Source organism: Acipenser ruthenus, chromosome 32 (genome assembly GCF_902713425.1).
Source record: "Acipenser ruthenus chromosome 32, fAciRut3.2 maternal haplotype, whole genome shotgun sequence".
NCBI lineage: Eukaryota > Metazoa > Chordata > Actinopteri > Acipenseriformes > Acipenseridae > Acipenser > Acipenser ruthenus.
Genome location: NC_081220.1, coordinates 3305615 through 3331196, shown reverse-complemented (window position 1 = coordinate 3331196; position 25582 = coordinate 3305615). Strand labels below are relative to the sequence as shown.

Sequence of the window (25582 nt, the reverse complement as noted above, 5' to 3'; positions counted from 1 at the left end):
ACCAGACCTCTCTGTGCTTTACAATGCTTCCCTATGCTTTACCAGACCTCTCTGTGCTTTACAATGCTTCCCTATGCTTTACCAGACCTCTCTGTGCTTTACAATGCTTCCCTATGCTTTACCACACCTATCTGTGCTTCACAATTATTCCCTATACTTTACCAGACCTCTCTGTGCTTTACAATGCTTCCTTATGCTTTACCAGACCTCTCTGTGCTTCACAATGCTTCCCTATGCTTTACCAGACCTCTCTGTGCTTCACAATGCTTCCCTATGCTTTACCATGCCTCTCTGTGCTTCACAATGCATTATCACACTGCAGTGCTTTTGCTGCAGGACACTTTCACAGGAATGGCAGGCAGCTGGAACAGAAGAGCAGCTGCTGGTCTCAGCCACAGCATCTCAGCACAGAAACTGCATACATAAAGAAAGAACATGGAATATGTGTATGTGATAAGAATCATTCAGAGCGATTTCAAACATCATTAATAAGATAAGAACCGCTATAAAAGTGTCCCACAGTAAAAGCACAGCACAGTGTAGTAAAGCATAGTGAAAGCATGATAAAGCATAGGAAAGCATTGTGAAGAATAGCGAGGTCTGGTAAAGCATATTAATAACCATGGCAAACCAGGGTAAACTGTGGTAAATGCACAGTGCAGCCATGGGAAAAGCATGGGAGAAAAACTGCAAAACTATTATGCTAAACTTTTAGAAGGGGAGGCAGTGAAAAAAACAAAAGCTGAAAATGTCAATTGAGGTTCTTTCAGTCTGATTTTTCCTGTTGTTAGTGTTTGTGTCAGCCTTGTTTCTTTTTGGTTTTATCTGCTGTGGTTTTGCAGTTCATTCTCTCTCTGTGTCTCTCTGCTTCCTGTGTCTCAGAAGGTGCAGCAGTGTATTTTCCTGCTGCAAAAGAGGCACAAAGGCATAGAAACTAAAAGACAAGCGCCTCACACTAACACACACACACACACAGAGACACACACACACACACACACACACAGAGACACACACACACACACACACACACACAGACAAACTGACACACACACACACACACAGACAAACTGACACACACACACACACACACACACACATATACACTGAGACACACACACACACACACTGACACACATACACTGAGATACACACACACACACATACACACACACACTGAGAAACACACATTCACACACAGTGACACACACACACACATTCACACACAGTGACACACACACACACGCTCCCTCGCTCACTCACAGCTTGCATCTTGCTGAACAGTAGAACGTCTTTCAAAGCCTTGGATCAGAACACAAGAATGGACTTCGATTATGAGCACTATAAAGGTACGAGTTGTGAATTATTCTCCGATTCTAGATTTATTTGAGTAATATAAGGTCATGTTTTCAAAGCGTTACCTCCAGTCTAAAATTAACTCCTACTTTTTGAAAGGAGAAAAAAATCCTGTAAATGTAATAAAAATGAGAAGCCCACCCCCTTGAGAGTGGCCGAGAGAGCTTGCTTCTAGCTGTTTGATTAGTCTAGTACAATGACCTCTCAGATAAAGGAGTTTATGAAAGACGTGATAAAGGCTTTGACAACATGGCTCATAGCGGTGTATTTCAAGGTGTTTTTTGAAAGGGGAATTTTTTTTTGATGTTTGCAAACTTGATTACGAAGGAAAGGTCTTAAGAAGAGATCCTAAATTCTATGAACGACAGTTTTGTAAAATGAACAGTTTTTTTAGTCTCCTTTAACAAAAAAATCGGAGCTAATCAGAGACTAGATGAATGCTTTGATACGCAGGCCCTGTAATACTGCTTCATGTTCTGCTGCTGAGTGATTCTATCGTTCTGTATGAAGGAAGCAAAACAAACACAGAGATGGACGTTTTACTGCTGACCATTTTAGTACGATAAGAAAGCACAGTTTTTATACTGAAAACAATACATTTTCCTTCTAGCCCCTTATAAAAGTGTCCATAGTAAAAGCACAGCACAGTGTAATAAAGAACAGCGAAAGCATGGTAAAGCATAGCGAAGCACTGTGAAGCACAGAGAGTTCTGGTAAAGCATAGGGAAGCATTGTAAAGCACAGAGAGGTCTGGTAAAGCATAGGGAAGCATTGTAAAGCACAGCGAGGTCTGGTAAAGCATAGGAAGCATTGTAAAGCACAGAGAGGTATGGTAAAGCATAGGGAAGCATTGTAAAGCACAGAGAGGTCTGGTAAAGCATAGGGAAGCATTGTAAAGCACAGAGAGGTATGGTAAAGCATAGGGAAGCATTGTAAAGCACAGAGAGGTCTGGTAAAGCATAGGGAAGCATTGTAAAGCACAGAGAGGTCTAGTAAAGCATAGGAAAGCATTGTAAAGCACAGAGAGGTCTGGTAAAGCATAGGGAAGCATTGTAAAGCACAGAGAGGTCTGGTAAAGCATAGGTCAGCATTGTAAAGCACAGAGAGGTGTGGTAAAGCATAGGGAAGCATTGTAAAGCACAGAGAGGTATGGTAAAGCATAGGGAAGCATTGTAAAGCACAGAGAGGTCTGGTAAAGCATAGGGAAGCATTGTAAAGCACAGAGAGTTACGGTAAAGCATAGGGAAGCATTGTAAAGCACAGAGAGGTCTGGTAAAGCATAGGGAAGCATTGTAAAGCACAGAGAGGTATGGTAAAGCATAGGGAAGCATTGTAAAGCATAGAGAGGTCTGGTAAAGCATAGGGAAGCATTGTAAAGCACAGAGAGTTACGGTAAAGCATAGGGAAGCATTGTAAAGCACAGAGAGGTCTGGTAAAGCATAGAAAAGCATTGTAAAGCACAGAGAGGTCTGGTAAAGCATAGGGAAGCATTGTAAAGCACAGAGAGGTCTGGTAAAGCATAGGGAAGCATTGTAAAGCACAGAGAGGTCTGGTAAAGCATAGGTCAGCATTGTAAAGCACAGAGAGATGTGGTAAAGCATAGGGAATCATTGTAAAGCACAGAGAGGTCTGGTAAAGCATAGGGAAGCATTGTGAAGCACAGAGAGGTCTGGTAAAGCATATTAATAAACCAGTGTAAGCTGTGGTGAATGCAGAGTGTAAGCATGGGAAAAACATGGGGGGAAAACTGCACAAATACTCTGCAGAAAATGACAAGGGTCTATTGATGGGATATCTGCCTACAAGCGACGTCCAAAAATAGAGTGTTCCCCTGGAAGTTGTTTCAGCCTCACTGAAGCCTCCACAGTGTGTACTCACACAAGAAACTGTCTGTTGCCACATTCTCTTTTTCTATGTGTATCGGATCCTATGCAGATCCACTTGTGCAGTTTCAGATCGTTTCTTTAATGTGCACCCGTCTTACTAAACACCATTCCTGAGAGTTTAAACATCTTATAAGATCCCTCTGATAATACTAAACACCATTCCTGAGAGTTTAAACATCTTATAAGATCTCTCTGATAATACTAAACACCATTCCTGAGAGTTTAAACATCTTATAAGATCGCTCTGATAATACTAAACATCATTCCTGAGAGTTTAAACATCTTATAAGATCCCTCTGATAATACTAAACACCATTCCTGAGAGTTTAAACATCTTATAAGATCTCTCTGATAATACTAAACACCATTCCTGAGAGTTTAAACATCTTATAAGATCTCTCTGATAATACTAAACACCATTCCTGAGAGTTTAAACATCTTATAAGATCTCTCTGATAATACCAAACATCATTCCTGAGAGTTTAAACATCTTATAAGATCCCTCTGATAATACCAAACACCATTCCTGAGAGTTTAAACATCTTATAAGATCTCTCTGATAATACTAAACACCATTCCTGAGAGTTTAAACATCTTATAAGATCCCTCTGATAATACTAAACACCATTCCTGAGAGTTTAAACATCTTATAAGATCTCTCTGATAATACTAAACAGGTGATGCAGGTGTGTTGAAGAGGTGCATCTGGCTGGGGATTAGGATGGAGGCCCAGTGGGTTGCTGACAACAGGTCCACCTTGTTCTTATTTGTTAACAGGTCCACCTTGTTCTTATTTGTTAAGCTGCATTTGTGTTGCTTTCTGTCTGTTCAGTAAAGTCCTCACAGCGGATGCCTGACTTCCTTCTTCTTTGCTTGAACGCTCTCGCCACACCCTGACACCCTCTCACTGCCTCCTTGAGTGCCGTACTGTAGTTTGCAATAATATAGATTTCAAACATGCACAGTGTCTGCTTTGCAATGCTGCTGTGGGAGAGCTTGCAGCCTCCACAGAGCACAGTGTCTGCTTTGCAATGCTGCTGTGGGAGAGCTTGCAGCCTCCACAGAGCACAGTGTCTGCTTTGCAATGCTGCTGTGGGAGAGCTTGCTGCCTCCACAGAGCAATGGAATAGGCTGGGTAGAGCAAGCAGATTATGGATAACAAGGTTCAGAGACCCTTAGAGATTTTACTACTTTACCAAACCTTATAAAAGCTGACCACAGAACATGTGGGTTGTAATTCAGCAGTTGTCCCCTGCACGTTTCCCAGGTTATACTCTGCATTTACCATCGTTCACCATGGTTTGCCATGCTTTTTGCTGGGCTTTACAATGTTAACCTGCGCTTTACCGTAACTCTCTGTGCTTTACAATGCTTCCCTATGCTTTACCGTAACTCTCTGTGCTTTACAATGCTTCCCTATGCTTTACCACACCTCTCTGTGCTTTACAATGCTTCCATGTGCTTTACCAGACCTATCTGTGCTTTACAATGCTTCCCTATGCTTTACCGTAACTCTCTGTGCTTTACAGTGCTTCCCTATGCTTTACCACACCTCTCTGTGCTGTACAATGCTTCCCTATGCTTTACCACACCTCTCTGTGCTTTACAATGCTTCCCTATGCTTTACCACACCTCTCTGTGCTTTACAATGCTTCCCTATGCTTTACCACACCTCTCTGTTCTTTACAATGCTGACCTATGCTTTACCACACCTCTCTGTGCTTTACAATGCTTCCCTATGCTTTACCACACCTCTCTGTTCTTTACAATGCTGACCTATGCTTTACCACACCTCTCTGTGCTTTACAATGCTTCCCTATGCTTTACCATACCTCTCTGTGTTTTACAATGCTTCCCTATGCTTTTACACATTGCTGTGCTTTTACTCTGGGGAACTTTTATAAGGGCTTTTAGAACCACCAGTCACAAAGTAATGAAGCCCAGTGAAAGCATGGTGAAGCACAGAGAGGTCTGGTAAAGCATAGGGAAGCATTGTAAAGCACAGAGAGGTCTGGTAAAGCATAGGGAAGCATTGTAAAGCACAGAGAGGTCTGGTAAAGCACAGGGAAGCATTGTAAAGCACAGAGAGGTACGGTAAAGCATAGGGCAGCATTGTAAAGCACAGAGAGGTACGGTAAAGCATAGGGAAGCATTGTAAAGCACAGAGAGGTCTGGTAAAGGATAGGGAAGCATTGTAAAGCACAGAGAGGTCTGGTAAAGCATAGGGAAGCATTGTAAAGCATAGGGAAGCATTGTAAAGCACAGAGAGGTATGGTAAAGCATAGGGAAGCATTGTAAAGCACAGAGAGTTTTGGTAAAGCATAGGGAAGCATTGTAAAGCATAGGGAAGCATTGTAAAGCACAGAGATGTGTGGTAAAGCATAGGGAAGCAGTGTAAAGCACAGAGAGGTCTGGTAAAGCATAGGGAAGGATTGTAAAGCACAGAGAGGTCTGGTAAAGCATAGGGAAGCATTGTAAAGCACAGAGAGTTACGGTAAAGCGCAGGTTAACATTGTAAAGCCCAGCAAAAAGCATGGCAAACCATGGTGAACGATGGTAAATGCAGAGTATAACCATGGGAAACGTGCAGGGGACAACTGCTGAATTACAACCCACATGTACTGTGGTCAGCTTTTATAAGGTTTGGTAAAGCAGTAAAATCTCTAAGGGTCTCTGAACCTTGTTATCCATAATCTGCTTGCTCTACCCAGCCTATTCCATTGCTCTGTGGAGGCTGCAAGCTCTCCCACAGCAGCACTGCAAAGCAGACACTGTGCTCTGTGGAGGCTGCAAGCTCTCCCACAGCAGCATTGCAAAGCAGACACTGTGCTCTGTGGAGGCTGCAAGCTCTCCCACAGCAGCATTGCAAAGCAGACACTGTGCTCTATGGAGGCTGCAAGCTCTCCCACAGCAGCATTGCAAAGCAGACACTGTGCATGTTTGAAATCTATATTATTGCAAACTACAGTACGGCACTCAAGGAGGCAGTGAGAGGGTGTCAGGGTGTGGCAAGAGTGGTCAAGCAAAGAAGAAGGAAGTCAGGCATCCGCTGTGAGGACTTTACTGAACAGACAGAAAGCAACACAAATGCAGCTTAACAAATAAGAACAAGGTGGACCTGTTGTCAGCAACCCACTGGGCCTCCATCCTAATCCCCAGCCAGATGCACCTCTTCAACACACCTGCATCACCTGTTTAGTATTATCAGAGAGAGCTTATAAGATGTTTAAACTCTCAGGAATGGTGTTTAGTATTATCAGAGAGATCTTATAAGATGTTTAAACTCTCAGGAATGGTGTTTAGTATTATCAGAGAGATCTTATAAGATGTTTAAACTCTCAGGAATGGTGTTTAGTATTATCAGAGAGATCTTATAAGATGTTTAAACTCTCAGGAATGGTGTTTAGTATTATCAGAGAGAGCTTATAAGATGTTTAAACTCTCAGGAATGGTGTTTAGTATTATCAGAGAGATCTTATAAGAAGTTTAAACTCTCAGGAATGGTGTTTAGTATTATCAGAGGGATCTTATAAGATGTTTAAACTCTCAGGAATGGTGTTTAGTATTATCAGAGGGATCTTATAAGATGTTTAAACTCTCAGGAATGGTGTTTAGTATTATCAGAGATATCTTATAAGATGTTTAAACTCTCAGGAATGGTGTTTAGTATTATCAGAGAGATCTTATAAGATGTTTAAACTCTCAGGAATGATGTTTAGTATTATCAGAGGGATCTTATAAGATGTTTAAACTCTCAGGAATGGTGTTTAGTATTATCAGAGAGATCTTATAAGATGTTTAAACTCTCAGGAATGGTGTTTAGTATTATCAGAGAGATCTTATAAGATGTTTAATCTCTCAGGAATGGTGTTTAGTATTATCAGAGAGATCTTATAAGATGTTTAAACTCTCAGGAATGGTGTTTAGTATTATCAGAGAGATCTTATAAGATGTTTAAACTCTCAGGAATGGTGTTTAGTATTATCAGAGAGATCTTATAAGATGTTTAAACTCTCAGGAATGGTGTTTAGTATTATCAGAGAGAGCTTATAAGATGTTTAAACTCTCAGGAATGGTGTTTAGTATTATCAGAGAGATCTTATAAGATGTTTAAACTCTCAGGAATGGTGTTTAGTATTATCAGAGAGAGCTTATAAGATGTTTAAACTCTCAGGAATTGTGTTTAGTATTATCAGAGAGATCTTATAAGATGTTTAAACTCTCAGGAATGATGTTTAGTATTATCAGAGAGAGCTTATAAGATGTTTAAACTCTCAGGAATGGTGTTTAGTATTATCAGAGGGATCTTATAAGATGTTTAAACTCTCAGGAATGGTGTTTAGTATTATCAGAGAGATCTTATAAGATGTTTAAACTCTCAGGAATGGTGTTTAGTAAGACGGGTGCACATTAAAGAAACGATCTGAAACTGCACAAGTGGATCTGCATAGGATCCGATACACATAGAAAAAGAGAATGTGGCAACAGACAGTTTCTTGTGTGAGTACACACTGTGGAGGCTTCAGTGAGGCTGAAACAACTTCCAGGGGAACACTCTATTTTTGGACGTCGCTTGTAGGCAGATATCCCATCAATAGACCCTTGTCATTTTCTGCAGAGTATTTGTGCAGTTTTCCCCCCATGCTTTTCCCATGGCTATACTCTGCATTCACCACAGCTTACACTGGTTTATTAATATGCTTTACCAGACCTCTCTGTGCTTCACAATGCTTCCCTATGCTTTACCAGACCTCTCTGTGCTTTACAATGCTTCCATATGCTTTACCACACCTCTCTGTGCTTTACAATGCTTCCGTATGCTTTACCAGACCTCTCTGTGCTTTACAATGCTTCCCTATGCTTTACCAGACCTCTCTGTGCTTTACAATGCTTCCCTATGCTTTACCGTACCTCTCTGTGCTTTACAATGCTGCCCTATGCTTTACCAGACCTCTCTGTGCTTTACAATGCTTCCCTGTGCTTTACCGTACCTCTCTGTGCTTTACAATGCTGCCCTATGCTTTACCGTACGTCTCTGTGCTTTACAATGCTTCCCTATGCTTTACCAGACCTCTCTGTGCTTTACAATTGCTTCCCTATGCTTTACCAGACCTCTCTGTGCTTTACAATGCTTCCCTATGCTTTACCATACCATACCTTTCTGTGCTTTACAATGCTGACCTATGCTTTACCATACCTCTCTGTGCTTTACAATGCTTCCCTATGCTTTACCATACCTCTCTGTGCTTTACAATGCTTCCCTATGCTTTACCAGACCTCTCTGTGCTTTACAATGCTTCCCTATGCTTTACCAGACCTCTCTGTGTTTCACCATGCTTCCCTATGCTTTACCAGACCTCTCTGTGCTTCACCATGCTTTCACTGGGCTTCATTACTTTGTGACTGGTGGTTCTAAAAGCCCTTATAAAAGTTCCCCAGAGTAAAAGCACAGCAATGTGTAAAAGCATAGGGAAGCATTGTAAAACACAGAGAGGTATGGTAAAGCATAGGGAAGCACTGTAAAGCACAGAGAGGTGTGGTAAAGCATAGGGAAGCATTGTAAAGCACAGAGAGGCATGGTAAAGCATAGGGAAGCATTGTAAAGCACAGAGAGGTCTGGTAAAGCATAGGGAAGCATTGTAAAGCACAGAGAGGTACGGTAAAGCATAGGTTAGCATTGTAAAGCACAGAGAGGTGTGGTAAAGCATAGGGAAGCATTGTAAAGCACAGAGACGTCTGGTAAAGCATAGAGAAGCATTGTAAAGCACAGAGAGGTATAGTAAAGCATAGGCAAGCATTGTAAAACACAGAGAGGTATGGTAAAGCATAGGGAAGCATTTTAAAGCACAGAGAGGTGTGGTAAAGCATAGGGAAGCATTGTAAAGCACAGAGAGGTCTGGTAAAGCATAGGGAAGCATTGTAAAGCACAGAGAGGTATGGTAAAGCATAGTCAAGCATTGTAAAACACAGAGAGGTATGGTAAAGCATAGGGAAGCATTGTAAAGCACAGAGAGGTGTGGTAAAGCATAGGGAAGCATTGTAAAGCACAGAGAGGTAATGTAAAGCATAGGGAAGCATTGTAAAGCACAGAGAGGTATGGTAAAGCATAGGCAAGCATTGTAAAACACAGAGAGGTGTGGTAAAGCATAGGGAAGCATTGTAAAGCACAGAGAGGTGTGGTAAAGCATAGGGAAGCATTGTAAAGCACAGAGAGGTATGGTAAAGCATAGGGAAGGATTGTAAAGCACAGAGAGGTATGGTAAAGCATAGAGAAGCATTGTAAAGCACAGAGAGGTGTGGTAAAGCATAGGGAAGCATTGTAAAGAACAGAGAGGTGTGGTAAAGCATAGGTCAGCATTGTAAAGCACAGAGAGGTCTGGTAAAGCATAGGTCAGCATTGTAAAGCACAGAGAGGTGTGGTAAAGCATAGGTCAGCATTGTAAAGCACAGAGAGGTCTGGTAAAGCATAGGGAAGCATTGTAAAGCACAGAGAGGTCTGGTAAAGCATAGGTCAGCATTGTAAAGTACAGAGAGGTCTGGTAAAGCATAGGTCAGCATTGTAAAGCACAGAGAGGTCTGGTAAAGCATAGGTCAGCATTGTAAAGCACAGAGAGGTCTGGTGAAGCATAGGTCAGCATTGTAAAGCACAGAGAGGTCTGGTAAAGCATTGGGAAGTTCTGTAAAGCACAGAGAGGTAATGTAAAGCATAGGGAAGCATTGTAAAGAGCTATGGTAAAACACATTAAAAGATACAGCAAACTACACTCAATATAACCTTGGTGAATTATTATTATTATTATTATTATTATTATTATTATTATTATTATTATTAGCGGATGAAATCCGAAACCACGAGAGAATCCTCCAATCACTGCCAGTTCCCATTCCCCGTGAGAGACTGAAACCACACCCACCAGTCACCACGCCCACTCCCGTCTGCAGGACCCCTCCAATCAAACCCAGGACTGACCTCCTGCCCCGCCCACAGCACACAAGAGCTGTGCCTCAGTGCCCACCCAGGAGCCAACCAGCCAATAAGAGGGAGGAGGTGAGACTTAATTCAAATTCAGTGTGCTTTTAAAAACAGTGGAAACACTCAATACACAGGCCTGCCCCTTCTAAAAGCTTCCCCCAGCAAAGTGGAATAAAGTCCAGTGAAAACATGGTCAAGCAGACAAACATGGTAACCAGAGTAAACAAATATATAGTGTGACCATAATGGTGAAAGTGCAAAAATACCAGGCACAAACGTTCTCTAAAGGGCTTGTCTCTGCATTGGAAGAGGAGGTGTTGACAGCTTCCTGCAGCAGCTCCACTCAGATCAGCTGCTGTCTTTCTTATTGTTGTGGTTTTTCTGCAGTTGCACAATCCAGGTGCATGAGCGTGCATGTGTGGGATCCCTGGGTTGAGTCGATCACATCCGCTTGTCATTTAGAATGGCTTGAACACTCCTTTGAAAAGCTTCCCTGAGAACAGTGGGAAATGCACAGATAACCATGGGAAAGCATGGAGCCAAACTGCAGCAATACCACTCACAATACAACCTTTATAAGGGACTGCTTAGACACCAATGAAATGCAAAGTCACACTGCATGTGTGATCAGCACTTCTGTTGGTTCAGGTTGTTATTTAGGTAGGCAGCAGTTAAGCATTGTAAAGAATAGAGAGGTATGGTAAAGCATCTTGAAAACATTGCAAACCAGGGTAAACGATGGTAAATGCAGGGATGGAAATAAGACTCCTATTGCATAGCAGTTTGCTCCTGGTTTCACTATGAGTTTACTAAGACACGCCTGAGATTGTTACCTATACACTGTAACTTATCAAGCTTGCAGTGAAACCTGGAATGGGTGACACTGCTGTGCAATAGGAGTCTTGTTCCCATGCCTGTAAATGCATAGAATGGACATGGGAAAAGAGCAAGGCTCCCATGGTGAGTTTCCACAGGGTAACTCTCGAAGGGAACAATGAGTACAATAAGCAGTGGCATGCAGGAGCGTTGAAGTGTTGTTGTGTTTCAAAAGGGCTGTTCCCTGGGAGTGGCGCCCCCTGGCTGTCAGCTCCGCGCGCACACCCTGCTGTGGTTCGAGCAGACTCAGGCCCCCCGTCTGCGCAGTCAGGAGGGGGCGCTGCCAGCCTGGTTCTACGGCTTCACCTCCCGCAGGTACACCACCACCACTCTGTGTGTGTGTGTGGGTGGATGTGTGTGTGTGTGACTGTGTTTAATCGTGTGAGTGTGTGTGTGTGTGTGATTGTGTTTAATTGAGTGTGCGTGTGTGTGATTGTGTTTAATCGTGTTTGTGTGTGTGTTTGTGTGTATGTGGTTGTGTGTAATCGCGCACGTGTGTGTGTGTGTGGTTGTGTGTAATCGCGTGTGTGTGTGTGTGGTTGTGTGTAATCGTGTGTGTGTGTGTGTGTGGTTGTGTGTGTGTGTGTGGTTGTGTGTAATCGTGTGTGTGTGTGTGTGTGTGTGGTTGTGTGTAATCGTGTGGTTGTGTGTTTGTATCCTCACAGGGAGTCGGAGGAGCTCCTGATGGACCAGCGGCTCGGCTGCTTTCTGCTGCGACTCAGCGAATCAAAGATCGGCTTCGTTCTGTCGTACAGGTCAGTGTCACAGCAGAATCACAGCTCTGCTTGGTCCTGTCGTACAGGTCAGTGTCACAGCAGAATCACAGCTCTGCTTGGTTCTGTCGTACAGGTCAGTGTCACAGCAGAATCACAGCTCTGCTTGGTTCTGTCGTACAGGTCAGTGTCACAGCAGAATCACAGCTCTGCTTGGTTCTGTCATACAGGTCAGTGTCACAGCAGAATCACAGCTCTGCTTGGTCCTGTCGTACAGGTCAGTGTCACAGCAGAATCACAGCTCTGCTTGGTCCTGTCGTACAGGTCAGTGTCACAGCAGAATCACAGCTCTGCTTGGTTCTGTCGTACAGGTCAGTGTCACAGCAGAATCACAGCTCTGCTTGGTTCTGTCGTACAGGTCAGTGTCACAGCAGAATCACAGCTCTGCTTGGTTCTGTCGTACAGGTCAGTGTCACAGCAGAATCACAGCTCTGCTTGGTTCTGTCGTACAGGTCAGTGTCACAGCAGAATCACAGCTCTGCTTGGTTCTGTCGTACAGGTCAGTGTCACAGCAGAATCACAGCTCTGCTTGGTTCTGTCGTACAGGTCAGTGTCACAGCAGAATCACAGCTCTGCTTGGTTCTGTCGTACAGGTCAGTGTCACAGCAGAATCACAGCTCTGCTTGGTTCTGTCGTACAGGTCAGTGTCACAGCAGAATCACAGCTCTGCTTGGTTCTGTCGTACAGGTCAGTGTCACAGCAGAATCACAGCTCTGCTTGGTCCTGTTGTACCAAGCTTGGTCCTAACTGCACCCCTCTCCCCGTCTCCTCCTCTCTCAGGACTGCAGATCATTGTTGATCAGCAGCACATGGTAACTGCACCCTTCTCCCCCTCTCCTCCTCTCTCAGGGCTGCGGATCATTATTGATCAGCAGCACACGGTAACTGCACCCCTCTCCCCTTCTCCTCCTCTCTCAGGGCTGCGGATCATTGTTGATCAGCAGCACACGGTAACTGCACCCTTCTCCCCCTCTCCTCTCTCAGGGCTGCGGATCATTATTGATCAGCAGCACACGGTAACTGCACCCCTCTCCCCTTCTCCTCCTCTCTCAGGGCTGCGGATCATTGTTGATCAGCAGCACACGGTAACTGCACCCTTCTCCCCCTCTCCTCCTCTCTCAGGGCTGCGGATCATTATTGATCAGCAGCACACAGTAACTGCACCCCTCTCCCCTTCTCCTCCTCTCTCAGGGCTGCGGATCATTATTGATCAGCAGCACACGGTGACTGCACCCCTCTCCCCTTCTCCTCCTCTCTCAGGGCTGCGGATCATTATTGATCCGCAGCACATGGTAACTGCACCCCTCTCCCCTTCTCCTCCTCTCTCAGGGCTGCAGATCATTATTGATCAGCAGCACACGGTAACTGCACCCCTCTCCCCTTCTCCTCCTCTCTCAGGGCTGCGGATCATTATTGATCAGCAGCACACGGTAACTGCACCCCTCTCCCCTTCTCCTCCTCTCTCAGGGCTGCGGATCATTATTGATCAGCAGCACACGGTAACTGCACCCCTCTCCCCTTCTCCTCCTCTCTCAGGGCTGCGGATCATTATTGATCAGCAGCACACGGTAACTGCACCCCTCTCCCCTTCTCCTCCTCTCTCAGGGCTGCGGATCATTGTTGATCAGCAGCACACAGTAACTGCACCCCTCTCCCCTTCTCCTCCTCTCTCAGGGCTGCGGATCATTGTTGATCAGCAGCACACGGTAACTGCAACCCTCTCCCCTTCTCCTCCTCTCTCAGGGCTGCAGATCATTATTGATCAGCAGCACACGGTAACTGCACCCCTCTCCCCTTCTCCTCCTCTCTCAGGGCTGCGGATCGCTGCAGGCACTTCATCATTGATCAGCTGGCAGGGGGGCAGTATGTGATAGCTGGAGAAGAGAGCGTTCACCCCAGCCTGGACTCCCTCATTCAGCACTACAGACAGAACCCAGTGGGGCCCTTTGACGAGACTCTGACTACTGTCTGTTGCAAGGTACAGTATCTCCGATCCCCGATCCCCTCACACTGCAGCCAAGCCTGTCTGACCCAGCCCCTCTACAAATCAACATCATTATCAAATCCCTATTGAATGGTCCTGTCTTGCGTTGTATTGTATTAAATTGGGTTGTGCTGCGGTGTGATGTATTTCTGTTGGGATGTGTCGTATTGTTTTGTGCTGTGTTTTGTTGTGCTATATTTTGCTGTGTTGTGTTATACTGCAATGTTAGATTGTATTTTGCTTGAGTCCTGTCACTTTGTGCTACATCAGATTGTGCTGTGCTGTATTCTGCTCGAGTCCTGTCACATTGTGCTGTGCTGTATTGTGCTGGAGTCCTGTCACATTGTGCTGTGCTGTATTCTACTGGAGTCCTGTCACATTGTGCTGTGCTGTATTGTACTGGAGTCCTGTCACATTGTGCTGTGCTGTATTGTACTGGAGTCCTGTCACATTGTACTGTGCTGTATTGTACTGGAGTCCTGTCACATTGTGCTGTGCTGTATTGTGCTCGAGTCCTGTCACATTGTGCTGTGCTGTATTGTACTGGAGTCCTGTCACATTGTGCTGTGCTGTATTGCACTGGAGTCCTGTCACATTGTGCTGTGCTGTATTCTACTGGAGTCCTGTCACATTGTGCTGTGCTGTATTGTACTGGAGTCCTGTCACATTGTGCTGTGCTGTATTGTACTGGAGTCCTGTCACATTGTACTGTGCTGTATTGTACTGGAGTCGTGTCACGTTGTGCTGTGCTGTATTGTGCTGGAGTCCTGTCACATTGTGCTGTGCTGTATTGTACTGGAGTACTGTCACATTGTGCTGTGCTGTATTGTGCTGGAGTCCTGTCACATTGTGCTGTGCTGTATTGTGCTGGAGTCCTGTCACATTGTGCTGTGCTGTATTGTGCTGGAGTCCTGTCACATTGTGCTGTGCTGTATTGTGCTGGAGTCCTGTCACATTGTGCTGTGCTGTATTGTGCTGGAGTCCTGTCACATTGTGCTGTGCTGTATTGTACTGGAGTCCTGTCACATTGTACTGTGCTGTATTGTACTGGAGTCCTGTCACATTGTGCTGTGCTGTATTGTGCTCGAGTCCTGTCACATTGTGCTGTGCTGTATTGTACTGGAGTCCTGTCACATTGTGCTGTGCTGTATTGCACTGGAGTCCTGTCACATTGTGCTGTGCTGTATTCTACTGGAGTCCTGTCACATTGTGCTGTGCTGTATTGTGCTGGAGTCCTGTCACATTGTGCTGTGCTGTATTGTACTGGAGTCCTGTCACATTGTACTGTGCTGTATTGTACTGGAGTCCTGTCACATTGTGCTGTGCTGTATTGTGCTCGAGTCCTGTCACATTGTGCTGTGCTGTATTGTACTGGAGTCCTGTCACATTGTGCTGTGCTGTATTGCACTGGAGTCCTGTCACATTGTGCTGTGCTGTATTCTACTGGAGTCCTGTCACATTGTGCTGTGCTGTATTGTACTGGAGTCCTGTCACATTGTGCTGTGCTGTATTGTACTGGAGTCCTGTCACATTGTACTGTGCTGTATTGTACTGGAGTCGTGTCACGTTGTGCTGTGCTGTATTGTGCTGGAGTCCTGTCACATTGTGCTGTGCTGTATTGTACTGGAGTACTGTCACATTGTGCTGTGCTGTATTGTGCTGGAGTCCTGTCACATTGTGCTGTGCTGTATTGTGCTGGAGTCCTGTCACATTGTGCTGTGCTGTATTGTGCTGGAGTCCTGTCACATTGTGCTGTGCTGTATTGTGCTGGAGTCCTGTCACATTGTGCTGTGCTGTATTGTACTGGAGTCCTGTCACATTGTGCTGTGCTGTATTGTGCTGGAGTCCTGTCACATTGTGCTGTGCTGTATTGTGCTGGAGTCCTGTCACATTGTGCTGTGCTGTATTGTGCTGGAGTCCTGTCACATTGTGCTGTGCTGTATTGTGCTGGAGTCCTGTCACATTGTGCTGTGCTGTATTGTACTGGAGTCCTGTCACATTGTGCTGTGCTGTATTGTGCTGGAGTCCTGTCACATTGTGCTGTGCTGTATTGTGCTGGAGTCCTGTCACATTGTGCTGTATTCTGCTCGAGTCCTGTCACATTGTGCTGTGCTGTATTGTACTGGAGTCCTGTCACATTGTGCTGTGCTGTATTGTGCTGGAGTCCTGTCACATTGTGCTGTGCTGTATTGTGCTGGAGTCCTGTCACATTGTGCTGTGCTGTATTGTGCTGGAGTCCTGTCACATTGTGCTGTGCTGTATTGTACTGGAGTCCTGTCACAGTGTCTCTCTGTACTGCACAGGCAGGGAATCAGGCTGGCTGGGAGGGGGTGAGAGTGCGTGCACGGAGGCTGAGTGAGGGAGAGGCGGCCCAGCCTCCCCCCCCCAATCACCCCCACGAGGAGACACCCCAGTATGCCGTTCTCAAGAAGCAGCTGAAGAAATCCATGTCCCTGAGCCTGCCTGACCCCGGGGCTGAGAGCCTGGACACTGCGCTGGACTCCGCAGGGAGCTGCAGAGAGAACGAGGTGAGACACAGCCAACCTGCCAACAGAAGACAGGTAACTGCATTTGTAGGGTTTGTGGTTATTAATTATAATTATAGTTACTGTATATGAAATACCCTAAGCCTTGTATCAGACTTGTAGTCGAGTCCTCAAACCTCGAGTCCAAGTCCATGTCCGAGTCCGAATCCGAGTCACCAGGGTTCAAGTCATCAGGGTCCGAGTCACCAGGGTCCGAGTCTGAGTCCGAGTCATCAGGGTCCGAGTCACCAGGGTCCGAGTCATCAGGGTCCGAGTCAGCAGGGTCCGAGTCATCAGGGTCCGAGTCACCAGGGTCCGAGTCCGAGTCCGAGTCATCAGGGTCCGAGTCACCAGGGTCCGAGTCACCAGGGTCCGAGTCATCAGAGTCTGAGTCACCAGGGTCAGAGTCACCAGGGTCCGACTCCGAGTCCGAGTCACCAGGGTCCGAGTCACCAGGGTCCGAGTCACCAGGGTCCGAGTCATCAGGGTCCGAGTCCCCAGGGTCCGAGTCACCAGGGTCCGAGTCATCAGGGTCCAAGTCACCAGGGTCTGAGTCACAAGGGTCTGAGTCAGCAGGGTCCGAGTCAGCAGGGTCCGAGTCAGCAGGGTCTGAGTCACCAGGGTCCGAGTTCGAGTCACCAGGATCTGAGTCACCAGGGTCCAAGTCACCAGGGTCCGAGTCCGAGTCCGAGTCACCAGGGTCTGAGTCACCAGGGTCTGAGTCAGCAGGGTCCGAGTCACCAGGGTCCGAGTCACCAGGGTCCGAGTCATCAGGGTCCAAGTCATCAGGGTCTGAGTCGCCAGGGTCTGAGTCAGCAGGGTTCGAGTCAGCAGGGTCCGAGTCAGCAGGGTCTGAGTCATCAGGGTCCGAGTCATCAGGGTCCGAGTCACCAGGGTCCGAGTCAGCAGGGTCCGAGTCTGCAGGGTCCGAGTCACTAGGGTCTGAGTCCGAGTCCGAGTCATCAGGATCCGAGTCATCAGAGTCTGAGTCACCAGGGTCCGAGTCACCAGGGTCTGAGTCAGCAGGGTCTGAGTCAGCAGGGTCCGAGTCAGCAGGGTCTGAGTCACCAGGGTCCGACTCAGAGTCCGAGTCACCAGGGTCCGAGTCACCAGGGTCCGAGTCACCAGGGTCCGAGTCACCAGGGTCCGAGTCCGAGTCCGAGTCACCAGGGTCCGAGTCACCGGGTCCGAGTCACCAGGATCCGGGTCATCAGAGTCTGAGTCACCAGGGTCCGAGTCATCAGAGTCTGAGTCACCAGGGTCCGAGTCACCAGGGTCTGAGTCAGCAGGGTCTGAGTCAGCAGGGTCCGAGTCAGCAGGGTCTGAGTCACCAGGGTCCGACTCAGAGTCCGAGTCACCAGGGTCCGAGTCACCAGGGTCCGAGTCACCAGGGTCCGAGTCACCAGGGGCCGAGTCACCAGGGTCCGAGTCCGAGTCCAAGTCATCAGGGTCCGAGTCACCAGGGTCCAAGTCATCAGAGTCCGAGTCACCAGGGTCCGAGTCAGCAGGGTCCGAGTCACTAGGGTCTGAGTCCGAGTCCGAGTCATCACGGTCCGAGTCATCAGGGTCCGAGTCACCAGGGTCCGAGTCACCAGGGTCTGAGTCACCAGGGTCCGAGTCCGAGTCACTGTCATTTGAGTCTGAGTCCGAGTCACGAGTCCTTGACTTGAGTCTGAGTCCTTAAAACATACACAAATCAATTTTCATGAACCCTCATAAGGTAACCTGGGGTCCATTCAGACCCCATGATGCTTTAGTATCAGTTATTATGTGGATCTAATGACTTCATTTTTTGTTTCCTGTTACACTATGCAAAGGAGAATTCTAGTCCAGGTAGCCTGGTGTTATTTTAGGTCTGTTCAGGCGCAGTGTATCGACAGGCCCGACCTTCTCCTGTGAATATCTCTGGAACCGTAATAGCTTCCTGGTTCATGGTTCCTGGTGTGACAGGAGTCAGCTCCTAAGTTTAGTTTGTTGCCTATTACTCGGTCGCTTCAACAGATAGCGTTCCAGTTTCAACATCATTTAAAAGCACAGGCTTTGCACTTTCCATTGATGTCAGGCATGCATACCTTCTAACACCCCCTCATTCAGAGCTCCAGTGCTGTGATGCGCAACAAATCGGTAGGTGTGTTCACGTGCCTGTAACTCGAAAACAGAAAGATCTCTCACGTGCCCGTGACATGTTCCTAGAATAAACTACAGTGTCCAGAATACAGTGGTGCCTTCACTTGAAAGGAGACAGCAGTACGCATTGGGCATCTTATCCATTCTGCATAGCATAAACAACACATTATACCAAACAATGGCTAGAAGTAAAGAAAAAGCACAATAAAGTGCTGATATACACACTTTCATTCATTCATTTACTCCACTTGTTAGTTATATGTTGTTTTATTGCTGGGGCCCCGGGTTACTAGGAAAGTCAGTTTTCTGACGTGTCCTTATGAGGGTTAAACTCGTGGCTAGCGGGGGAACAGTTTACCTAACGGACTGATATCCCTCAGGAAAAATGCACACATAATAAACGTGTGTGTCACAATCTTCTTTTCTTTTGGAATTGGAATTGGAATACTGTTTGACTGTACCTCAAGTTTATAGATAAGCTTCAAATTTGTGGATGTTGTGGATTTCACTTTGAGAAGCCATGATCTGGACTATAGTATCTACTTTGACTATAAAACCTGCCAGTGTGATTTAGACATGGCCAGAACTGGATTGTGTTCTTCAATAGTACATTTAGTATTATTTGTTTTGCAAAACAGAATCTTTATGCTTCACTTTCATTGCATTTGCACTTTTATTAAGTGTAATACAATGATGCATTTGTGAGATTCTGCTTCAGTTCATTTGATTTCAGATAACAATGTATTTTTTATCTTTTCTTTTTTACACAAAAAAACATATTTATGTATTTCCCCTTTGTGTAGGTTAATAATGGAACAAAAAAATGAAGTTCACACGGACAGAGATTTCTAGGTTGACGCTGTTTATAACACTGTGTAGTGGCGCCAGTACATGCTAGAGCTTGGGATGGAAAGTGGACGGCTCTCTTCGGGTTCATTATGTTGGACCCGTGAAGAGCTCTCCTTCACGGACTTGGACGTTCTTTGTGAATGCTTATTATTATTGTCCAGTTTGTATGCTCTGTTTTCTGTTGCTCTGTCGCTTCTCTCTGTTTCTCTGTATTTCTTCCTATGGTCTTGTGTTCTGTTAGGGTTTGTTGGAGTTTCATGACGGTGGGAGGAGGCTGTCTAGAAGGTTATACTGTCGCTGTTTTCTAATAAGGATCAGTAATTGTGTTTTTTTTTTATTTGTGTTGCTCTACATTTAGATATTCTCGTATTGCTTTCCATAGTGTCGGTTTTCCTTTGCGTTTGCTCTCTGCAGTTATACACAGCGTATTGTTAATGTGTTTCGGTTTTCCTTTGCGTTTGCTCTCTGCAGTTATACACAGCGTATTGTTAATGTGTTTTTCCCGCAACCATAATAAATTATTTTCATTTTGGTAAATTAAGTGGTATTAAGTTATTCTGTCGTTCTTCTGTCATACCAGTCTGATATATCGGTAGGCACGTTTCGATTTGAGACTTTAGTGGCTATTTTTACACTGAATTAGCCAGGTGAATTCATTGACGTTGCTTGCGACGAGAGGAGATTAGAAGAAAAACTCAGAATGTCACACAGCGACTTTCTGATATGAATTAAGAAGCTCTAAAAGAATGATTAGAACTTATATGATTATTCTTTTTTCATAAATGTTTATTTTCAGTAAACTCAAAATTACTAATGCTCTATTGTTTTCATTGCAAACAAATACATTATATTCCAGAGATTCAGGGAGCTCAGGAAAATCTAAATAAGGATTTATCCAAGAACGCAGTTTAACAAATGTATTTCTACAGTGTTTAAAAACTTAGAACACGGTTTGAAGTAGTAAAGAGAAAGGCTCGTTAAAAGCCAAATAATGATTTACTATAACTGCTCTAGTCGAAATCGCTCTCAAACGTAATTATTTACCGTATTTCTTATTTTCTCTTATTTGAATTTGCTCTTATTGACCACTGACTTTATTGTATTTCATGACTGCTCTTATCTGTAATGTAATATTTTGTAATGTGATATTTTGTACTGTGATATTTTGTAATAACTGTAAGTCGCCCTGGATAAGGGTGTCTGCTCAGAAATAAATAATAAATAAATAATAGTGTAACAATGACAAGATCATTGCTCAATATGACCTCAGAAGCTGGAACTCTCTCACAGGCCAGACAGGAGCTTGTAGGCGTGGCAGTCGGGTCTGAGAGCTCAAAGAATTGCATCCTGGTCCAGTTCATATCTGCATGTTAACTGGGGCACTGCCCTCACGTGACTAACTCGCTGCAATGCTTTGACTCTCTTCCCCCCTCCTGTTTCTCAGCAGATGATCATCCTATATTAAGACATCAGGTTGATCCAGTTTCTCACCTTTCTAAGACATGTGATATTGCTAACACTCTTGTAATCTACATGGTCCCATTGTGTTCCCCCTGATATTCCATTCATTGTGATTTGTATTCCACAGCAGTGTTCCGTGTTAGCAGAGCATGTGTTCTAGAGGTCAGCTAAACTGCACCCAGTTTAGACCTCTCCTCCTCACATGACAAGCACACACCTTGATTCTTGATACCGGCCCTTCTTTCAGTCATTTCTAACTCTACACATTTCTGTCCCACACTGGAGCACATTCACTGCAACAGATATTATACAAAGCCTGTGTAACAGCAACCTTCTTACAGACAGCCTTTCAAGTAAGAAATACAACATTGAATACATGGGGCTTTTTTCAAAATGTTGTTGCAATGACAGTACTGTACTCTGTTTCTATCAATTCATTGGGAGGGGGTGCTCAGTCAGGATACCTCATGCCATGGGGGGTCTTGAGCCAAGAGGTGAATCCCAGCACTGGACTGTGCTGCAGGTTAATGATTGCACTGCACTGTGCTGCAGGTTAATGATTGCACTGGACTGTGCTGCAGGTTAATGATTGCACTGGACTGTGCTGCAGGTTAATGATTGCACTGGACTGTGCTGCAGGTTAATGATTGCACTGCATTGTGCTGCAGGTTAATGATTGCACTGGACTGAGCTGCAGGTTAATGATTGCACTGGACTGTGCTGCAGGTTAATGATTGCACTGGACTGTGCTGCAGGTTAATGATTGCACTGCACTGTGCTGCAGGATAATGATTGCACTGCACTGTGCTGCAGGTTAATGATTGCACTGGACTGTGCTGCAGATTAATGATTGCACTGGACTGTGCTGCAGGTTAATGATTGCACTGGATTATAAGGCACACATGTACACTGATGAAGGCACTTGGTTTTGGTTCCTTGCATTGGTTTCCTATAAGCTTCACCTTGCATTACACAAATGCTATTATTGCAAGAAATTGCAACAGAAATGCATTCAAAATAAAGAAAAAGAAGAGAAAAAAGACTTGCAAGAAAATATCAGTTTAAATGTTTTTCTTACTTTAATAAAAGCACTACAAAAATTCATGTAAATCTGGAACCGTTTTAACATGAAAAAAACATATAAAGAAAACAATGGAAAAAAACATCTATTTATTTTACTCCATTGATTCACATTGATTCATATAGACCAGTGTTGTGAAGTGACTCTATTGACTCATATAGACCAGTTTTGTTTCTCATCTCCCCAGATACCAGACTTCATCCCTCCTCTCCCCACCCCTCTGCTCCTCCTCCCCGACCAAACACACACGCCACCTGCTGGGGAGCCCCAGGGACTGCACCCCGGTCACGCGGCTCGCTCGGACCCCCCCTACGCGCGGGTCAACAAGCAGAGACAGCCTGCTGCGGCCCCCGCAGGGCCCACAGACACCCCCGAAGACAAATACTCCGAGCTGCTGGCTCCGCACACCTATGAAGAGACAGGCCACCTCGCTGCCCAGTCCTCCCAGTGCAGCTCAGTGTACTCCCAACCCGACCTCCCCATCCCCTTCTACGCAGTGGGGAGAAACGTCCCGCAGCCTGATCAGGGCTCTGCCAGGAGTGGTATGGTTTACCATGTTTGTAATAGGCTTTACTGGACCTCTCTGTGCTTTACCATGCTTCTCTATGCTTTCACTAAGCTTTACCATGCTTCTCTATGCTTTCACTAAGCTTTACCATGCTTCTCTATGCTTTCACTAAGCTTTACCATGCTTCTCTATGCTTTCACTAAGCTTTACCATGCTTCTCTATGCTTTCACTAAGCTTTACCATGCTTCTCTATGCTTTATCACGCTTCAGCAGCAGTGTGGAGTAGTGGTTAGGGCTCTGGACTCTTGAGTGTCGTGGGTTCAATCCCAGGTGGGGGACACTGCTGCTGTACCCTTGAGCAAGGTACTTTACCTAGATTGCTCCAGTAAAAACCCAACTGTATAAATGGGTAATTGTATGTAAAAATAATGTGTAAAAAATAATGTAATTGTTTTTTTTTTTATTTTTTTTTTATAAATTTAGTTGTTGCCAATTATTTATTTATTTTTTTCATTATTTTCTCCCAATTTGGAATTGCCAATTATTATTTGAAGCTCAGTTCACCGCTACCACCCCCACACTGACTCGGGAGGGCGAAGACGAACACACACTGTCCTCCGAAGCGTGTCCCGTCAGCCGACCACTTTTTTTCACACTGCGGACTCACCATGCAGACACCCAAGAGCTACAGCGTCGGAGGACAACGCAGCTCTTGGGCAGCTTACAGGCAAGCCCGCAGGCGCCCGGCCAGACTACAGGGGTCGCTGGTGCGTAGTGAGCTGAGGACACCCTGACCGACCTAGCCCTCCCTCCCCCCGACGACACTCGGCCAATTGAGCGCTGCCTCCTGGGAGCTCCCGTCCACGGTCGGCAAAGGAATAGCCTGGACTCAAAATCGCAACGTCCAGACTATAGGGCACATCCTGCACTCCACGTGGAGCGCCTTTACTGGATGCGCCACTCGGGAGCCGCCAAAATAATGTGATATCTTGTAACAATTGTAAGTCGCCCTGGATAAGGGCGTCTGCTAAGAAATAAATAATAATAATAATATGCTTTCACTTTGCTTTACAATGCTTTACCATGCTACTCTATGCTTTCACTGTGCTTTACAATGCTTTACCATGCTTCTCTATGCTTTCACTATGCTTTACAATGCTTTACCATGCTTCTCTATGCTTTCACTGTGCTTTACAATGCTTTACCATGCTTCTCTATGCTTTCACTATGCTTTACAATGCTTTACCATGCTTCTCTATGCTTTCACTGTGCTTTACAATGCTTTACCATGCTTCTCTATGCTTTCACTATGCTTTACAATGCTTTACCATGCTTCTCTATGCTTTCACTGTGCTTTACCATGCTTCTCTATGCTTTCACTGTGCTTTACAATGCTTTACCATGCTTCACTATGCTTTCACTGTGCTTTACAATGCTTTACCATGCTTCACTATGCTTCCACTGTGCTTCACTATGCTTTCACTGTGCTTCTCTATGCTTTCACTGTGCTTTACAATGCTTTACCATGCTTCTCTATGCTTTCACTGTGCTTTACAATGCTTTACCATGCTTCACTATGCTTTCACTGTGCTTTACAATGCTTTACCATGCTTCACTATGCTTTCACTGTGCTTCACTATGCTTCCACTGTGCTTCACTATGCTTCCACTGTGCTTCACTATGCTTTGTACGCTTTTACTATTGGAAGCTCTTATAGAAGCCCACTTGATGTGGTCTCTAATAAAATAATTTAGGAACTGAGTGTCAGGGTGAATGATCGTTCATATTGAGGAAGCACACTTAAAGCAACTGCACCGAACAAAATAGTTCCTAACCCTAACCCTAACCCATCATGCACACCCATTCATTAGACAGATGTGCACTAACCCTGTCTGTCTGCCTCCTTGTGCACTAACCCTGTCCGCCTGCCTGTCTGTCTGCCTCCTTGTGCACTAACCCTGTCCGCCTGCCTGTCTGTCTGCCTCCTTGTGCACTAACCCTGTCCGCCTGCCTGTCTGTCTGCCTCCTTGTGCACTAACCCTGTCTGCCTGCCTGTCTGTCCGCCTCCTTGTGCACTAACCCTGTCCGCCTGCCTGCCTGTCTGTCTGCCTCCTTGTGCACTAACCCTGTCTCTGTGTCACATGGTTTCTGTCTGTGATGGCTTAATTCTTTTCTCCAGATCAGTCTCTGTATTCTGAAGTGGACCTGCAGGTAAGCAGAGCCAGGACTGGGGGATCGCACTCTGTTACCCCCCCGCTTCCCATTCCCAGTATCCCCGCCTTCTCTCAGAATGGGAGACCCCCCCTCTGTGTGGGGAGCCCCTCCAGCTCGGGCTTCACCCCGCAGGTGAATATTAAAGGGAGGCTTTATACCATTTACCTGATATTGAGTTTCTTACCTGTTTAAAGATTCTTCATCAGAATAACTGTTCTTATAGTTGTTTGGAATTGTGCTGTAGATATCTTTGTGTTTCAATCACATGTTGAAAGTGAAAAGTACCGCCGTGGCCTCACAGAGCTCTCAGAATCACGTCTCCTCTCAAGTGCAGACGGTACACCGGAGTGGAACCATTAACCTGTCCCCCTGCAACACTCTGCTGCCCCCTAGTGTGTGGAAGAAATACTTCAGTAAAAAGTAACATGTTTGATCATCGTTAGAGCTCATGTCTTCTCTTTAAATTGCGCACTTTTTACTGTGTCAGGGGGTCTGTCATACAAAGAGTGCAAGAGAAAGCACACCCTCAACTTGATTAGAGGCAGCCACCCAACACTGTATTATAAATCATTACATCTTAATAAAAATCACACCAAACACGATGTGAATGTACTTTAATCTGTCTCTATAGATTCTGTTGCAGTTTAAACATTTTGAGTGCACATCTACCCTCTCAGTGACACTGGAAGTGTAGCTGCTGCTAAGAGGTTCCAGTGGTGACGTGACTTACATTATGTTGCATATATACTACCCGCTGTAACAGATCTCTAAAGTGTTACTGTTACTCTCTCGCTCCCCTCCCAGCCTCTCCCTCCAAGACAGAGTGTGCCCCCCTGCACCGAGAGGAGGCCCTGGGACCCCGAAGAGGTCGTTTACGAGCAAATCGGAGAGAGGCTGCCTGCACGACCCGCCCTGCCCCGGAGGTACTGACCCAGCCCGCGGTATACTGGGGGGGGGGGGGGGGGGGGGGG

General features: G+C 45.6%; 1 protein-coding gene across 3 annotated transcripts; it reads left to right on the top strand.

Annotated features, from left to right (window-relative positions):
- Positions 1–957: 957 nt before the first annotated feature.
- On the top strand, positions 958–25565 carry LOC117395469 (SH2 domain-containing protein 2A). Of its 3 annotated transcripts, XR_009309701.1 has the most exons (8): positions 958–1346; positions 10073–10287; positions 11264–11403; positions 11754–11843; positions 13674–13839; positions 16149–16373; positions 24577–24743; positions 25416–25565. XR_009309701.1 is itself a non-coding variant. In XM_059006148.1 (7 exons), the coding sequence occupies exons 1-7, from the start codon at positions 1319–1321 to the stop codon at positions 24610–24612; spliced, it is 900 nt and encodes a 299-aa protein (XP_058862131.1). In that variant the 5' UTR covers positions 958–1318; the 3' UTR covers positions 24613–24755. The 3 variants fall into 3 exon arrangements, 2 of the variants coding, with proteins under 2 accessions (XP_058862131.1, XP_058862130.1); XM_059006148.1 differs by lacking the exon at positions 25416–25565 and having other exon boundaries at positions 24577–24755; XM_059006147.1 differs by lacking the exons at positions 24577–24743; positions 25416–25565 and adding an exon at positions 19301–21105 and having other exon boundaries at positions 16149–16406.
- The last annotated feature ends 17 nt before the right edge of the window (positions 25566–25582 follow it).

Bases quoted from the DNA above. Each gene is read 5' to 3' on its own strand.
- LOC117395469 (XM_059006147.1), top strand. From the start codon at position 1,319: ATGGACTTCGATTATGAGCACTATAAAG. The intron at 1,347-10,072 runs GTACGAGTTGTG...TATTATTATTAG, and splicing joins CGATTATGAGCACTATAAAG to CGGATGAAATCCGAAACCAC. The intron at 10,288-11,263 runs GTGAGACTTAAT...GTGTTTCAAAAG, and splicing joins CAGCCAATAAGAGGGAGGAG to GGCTGTTCCCTGGGAGTGGC.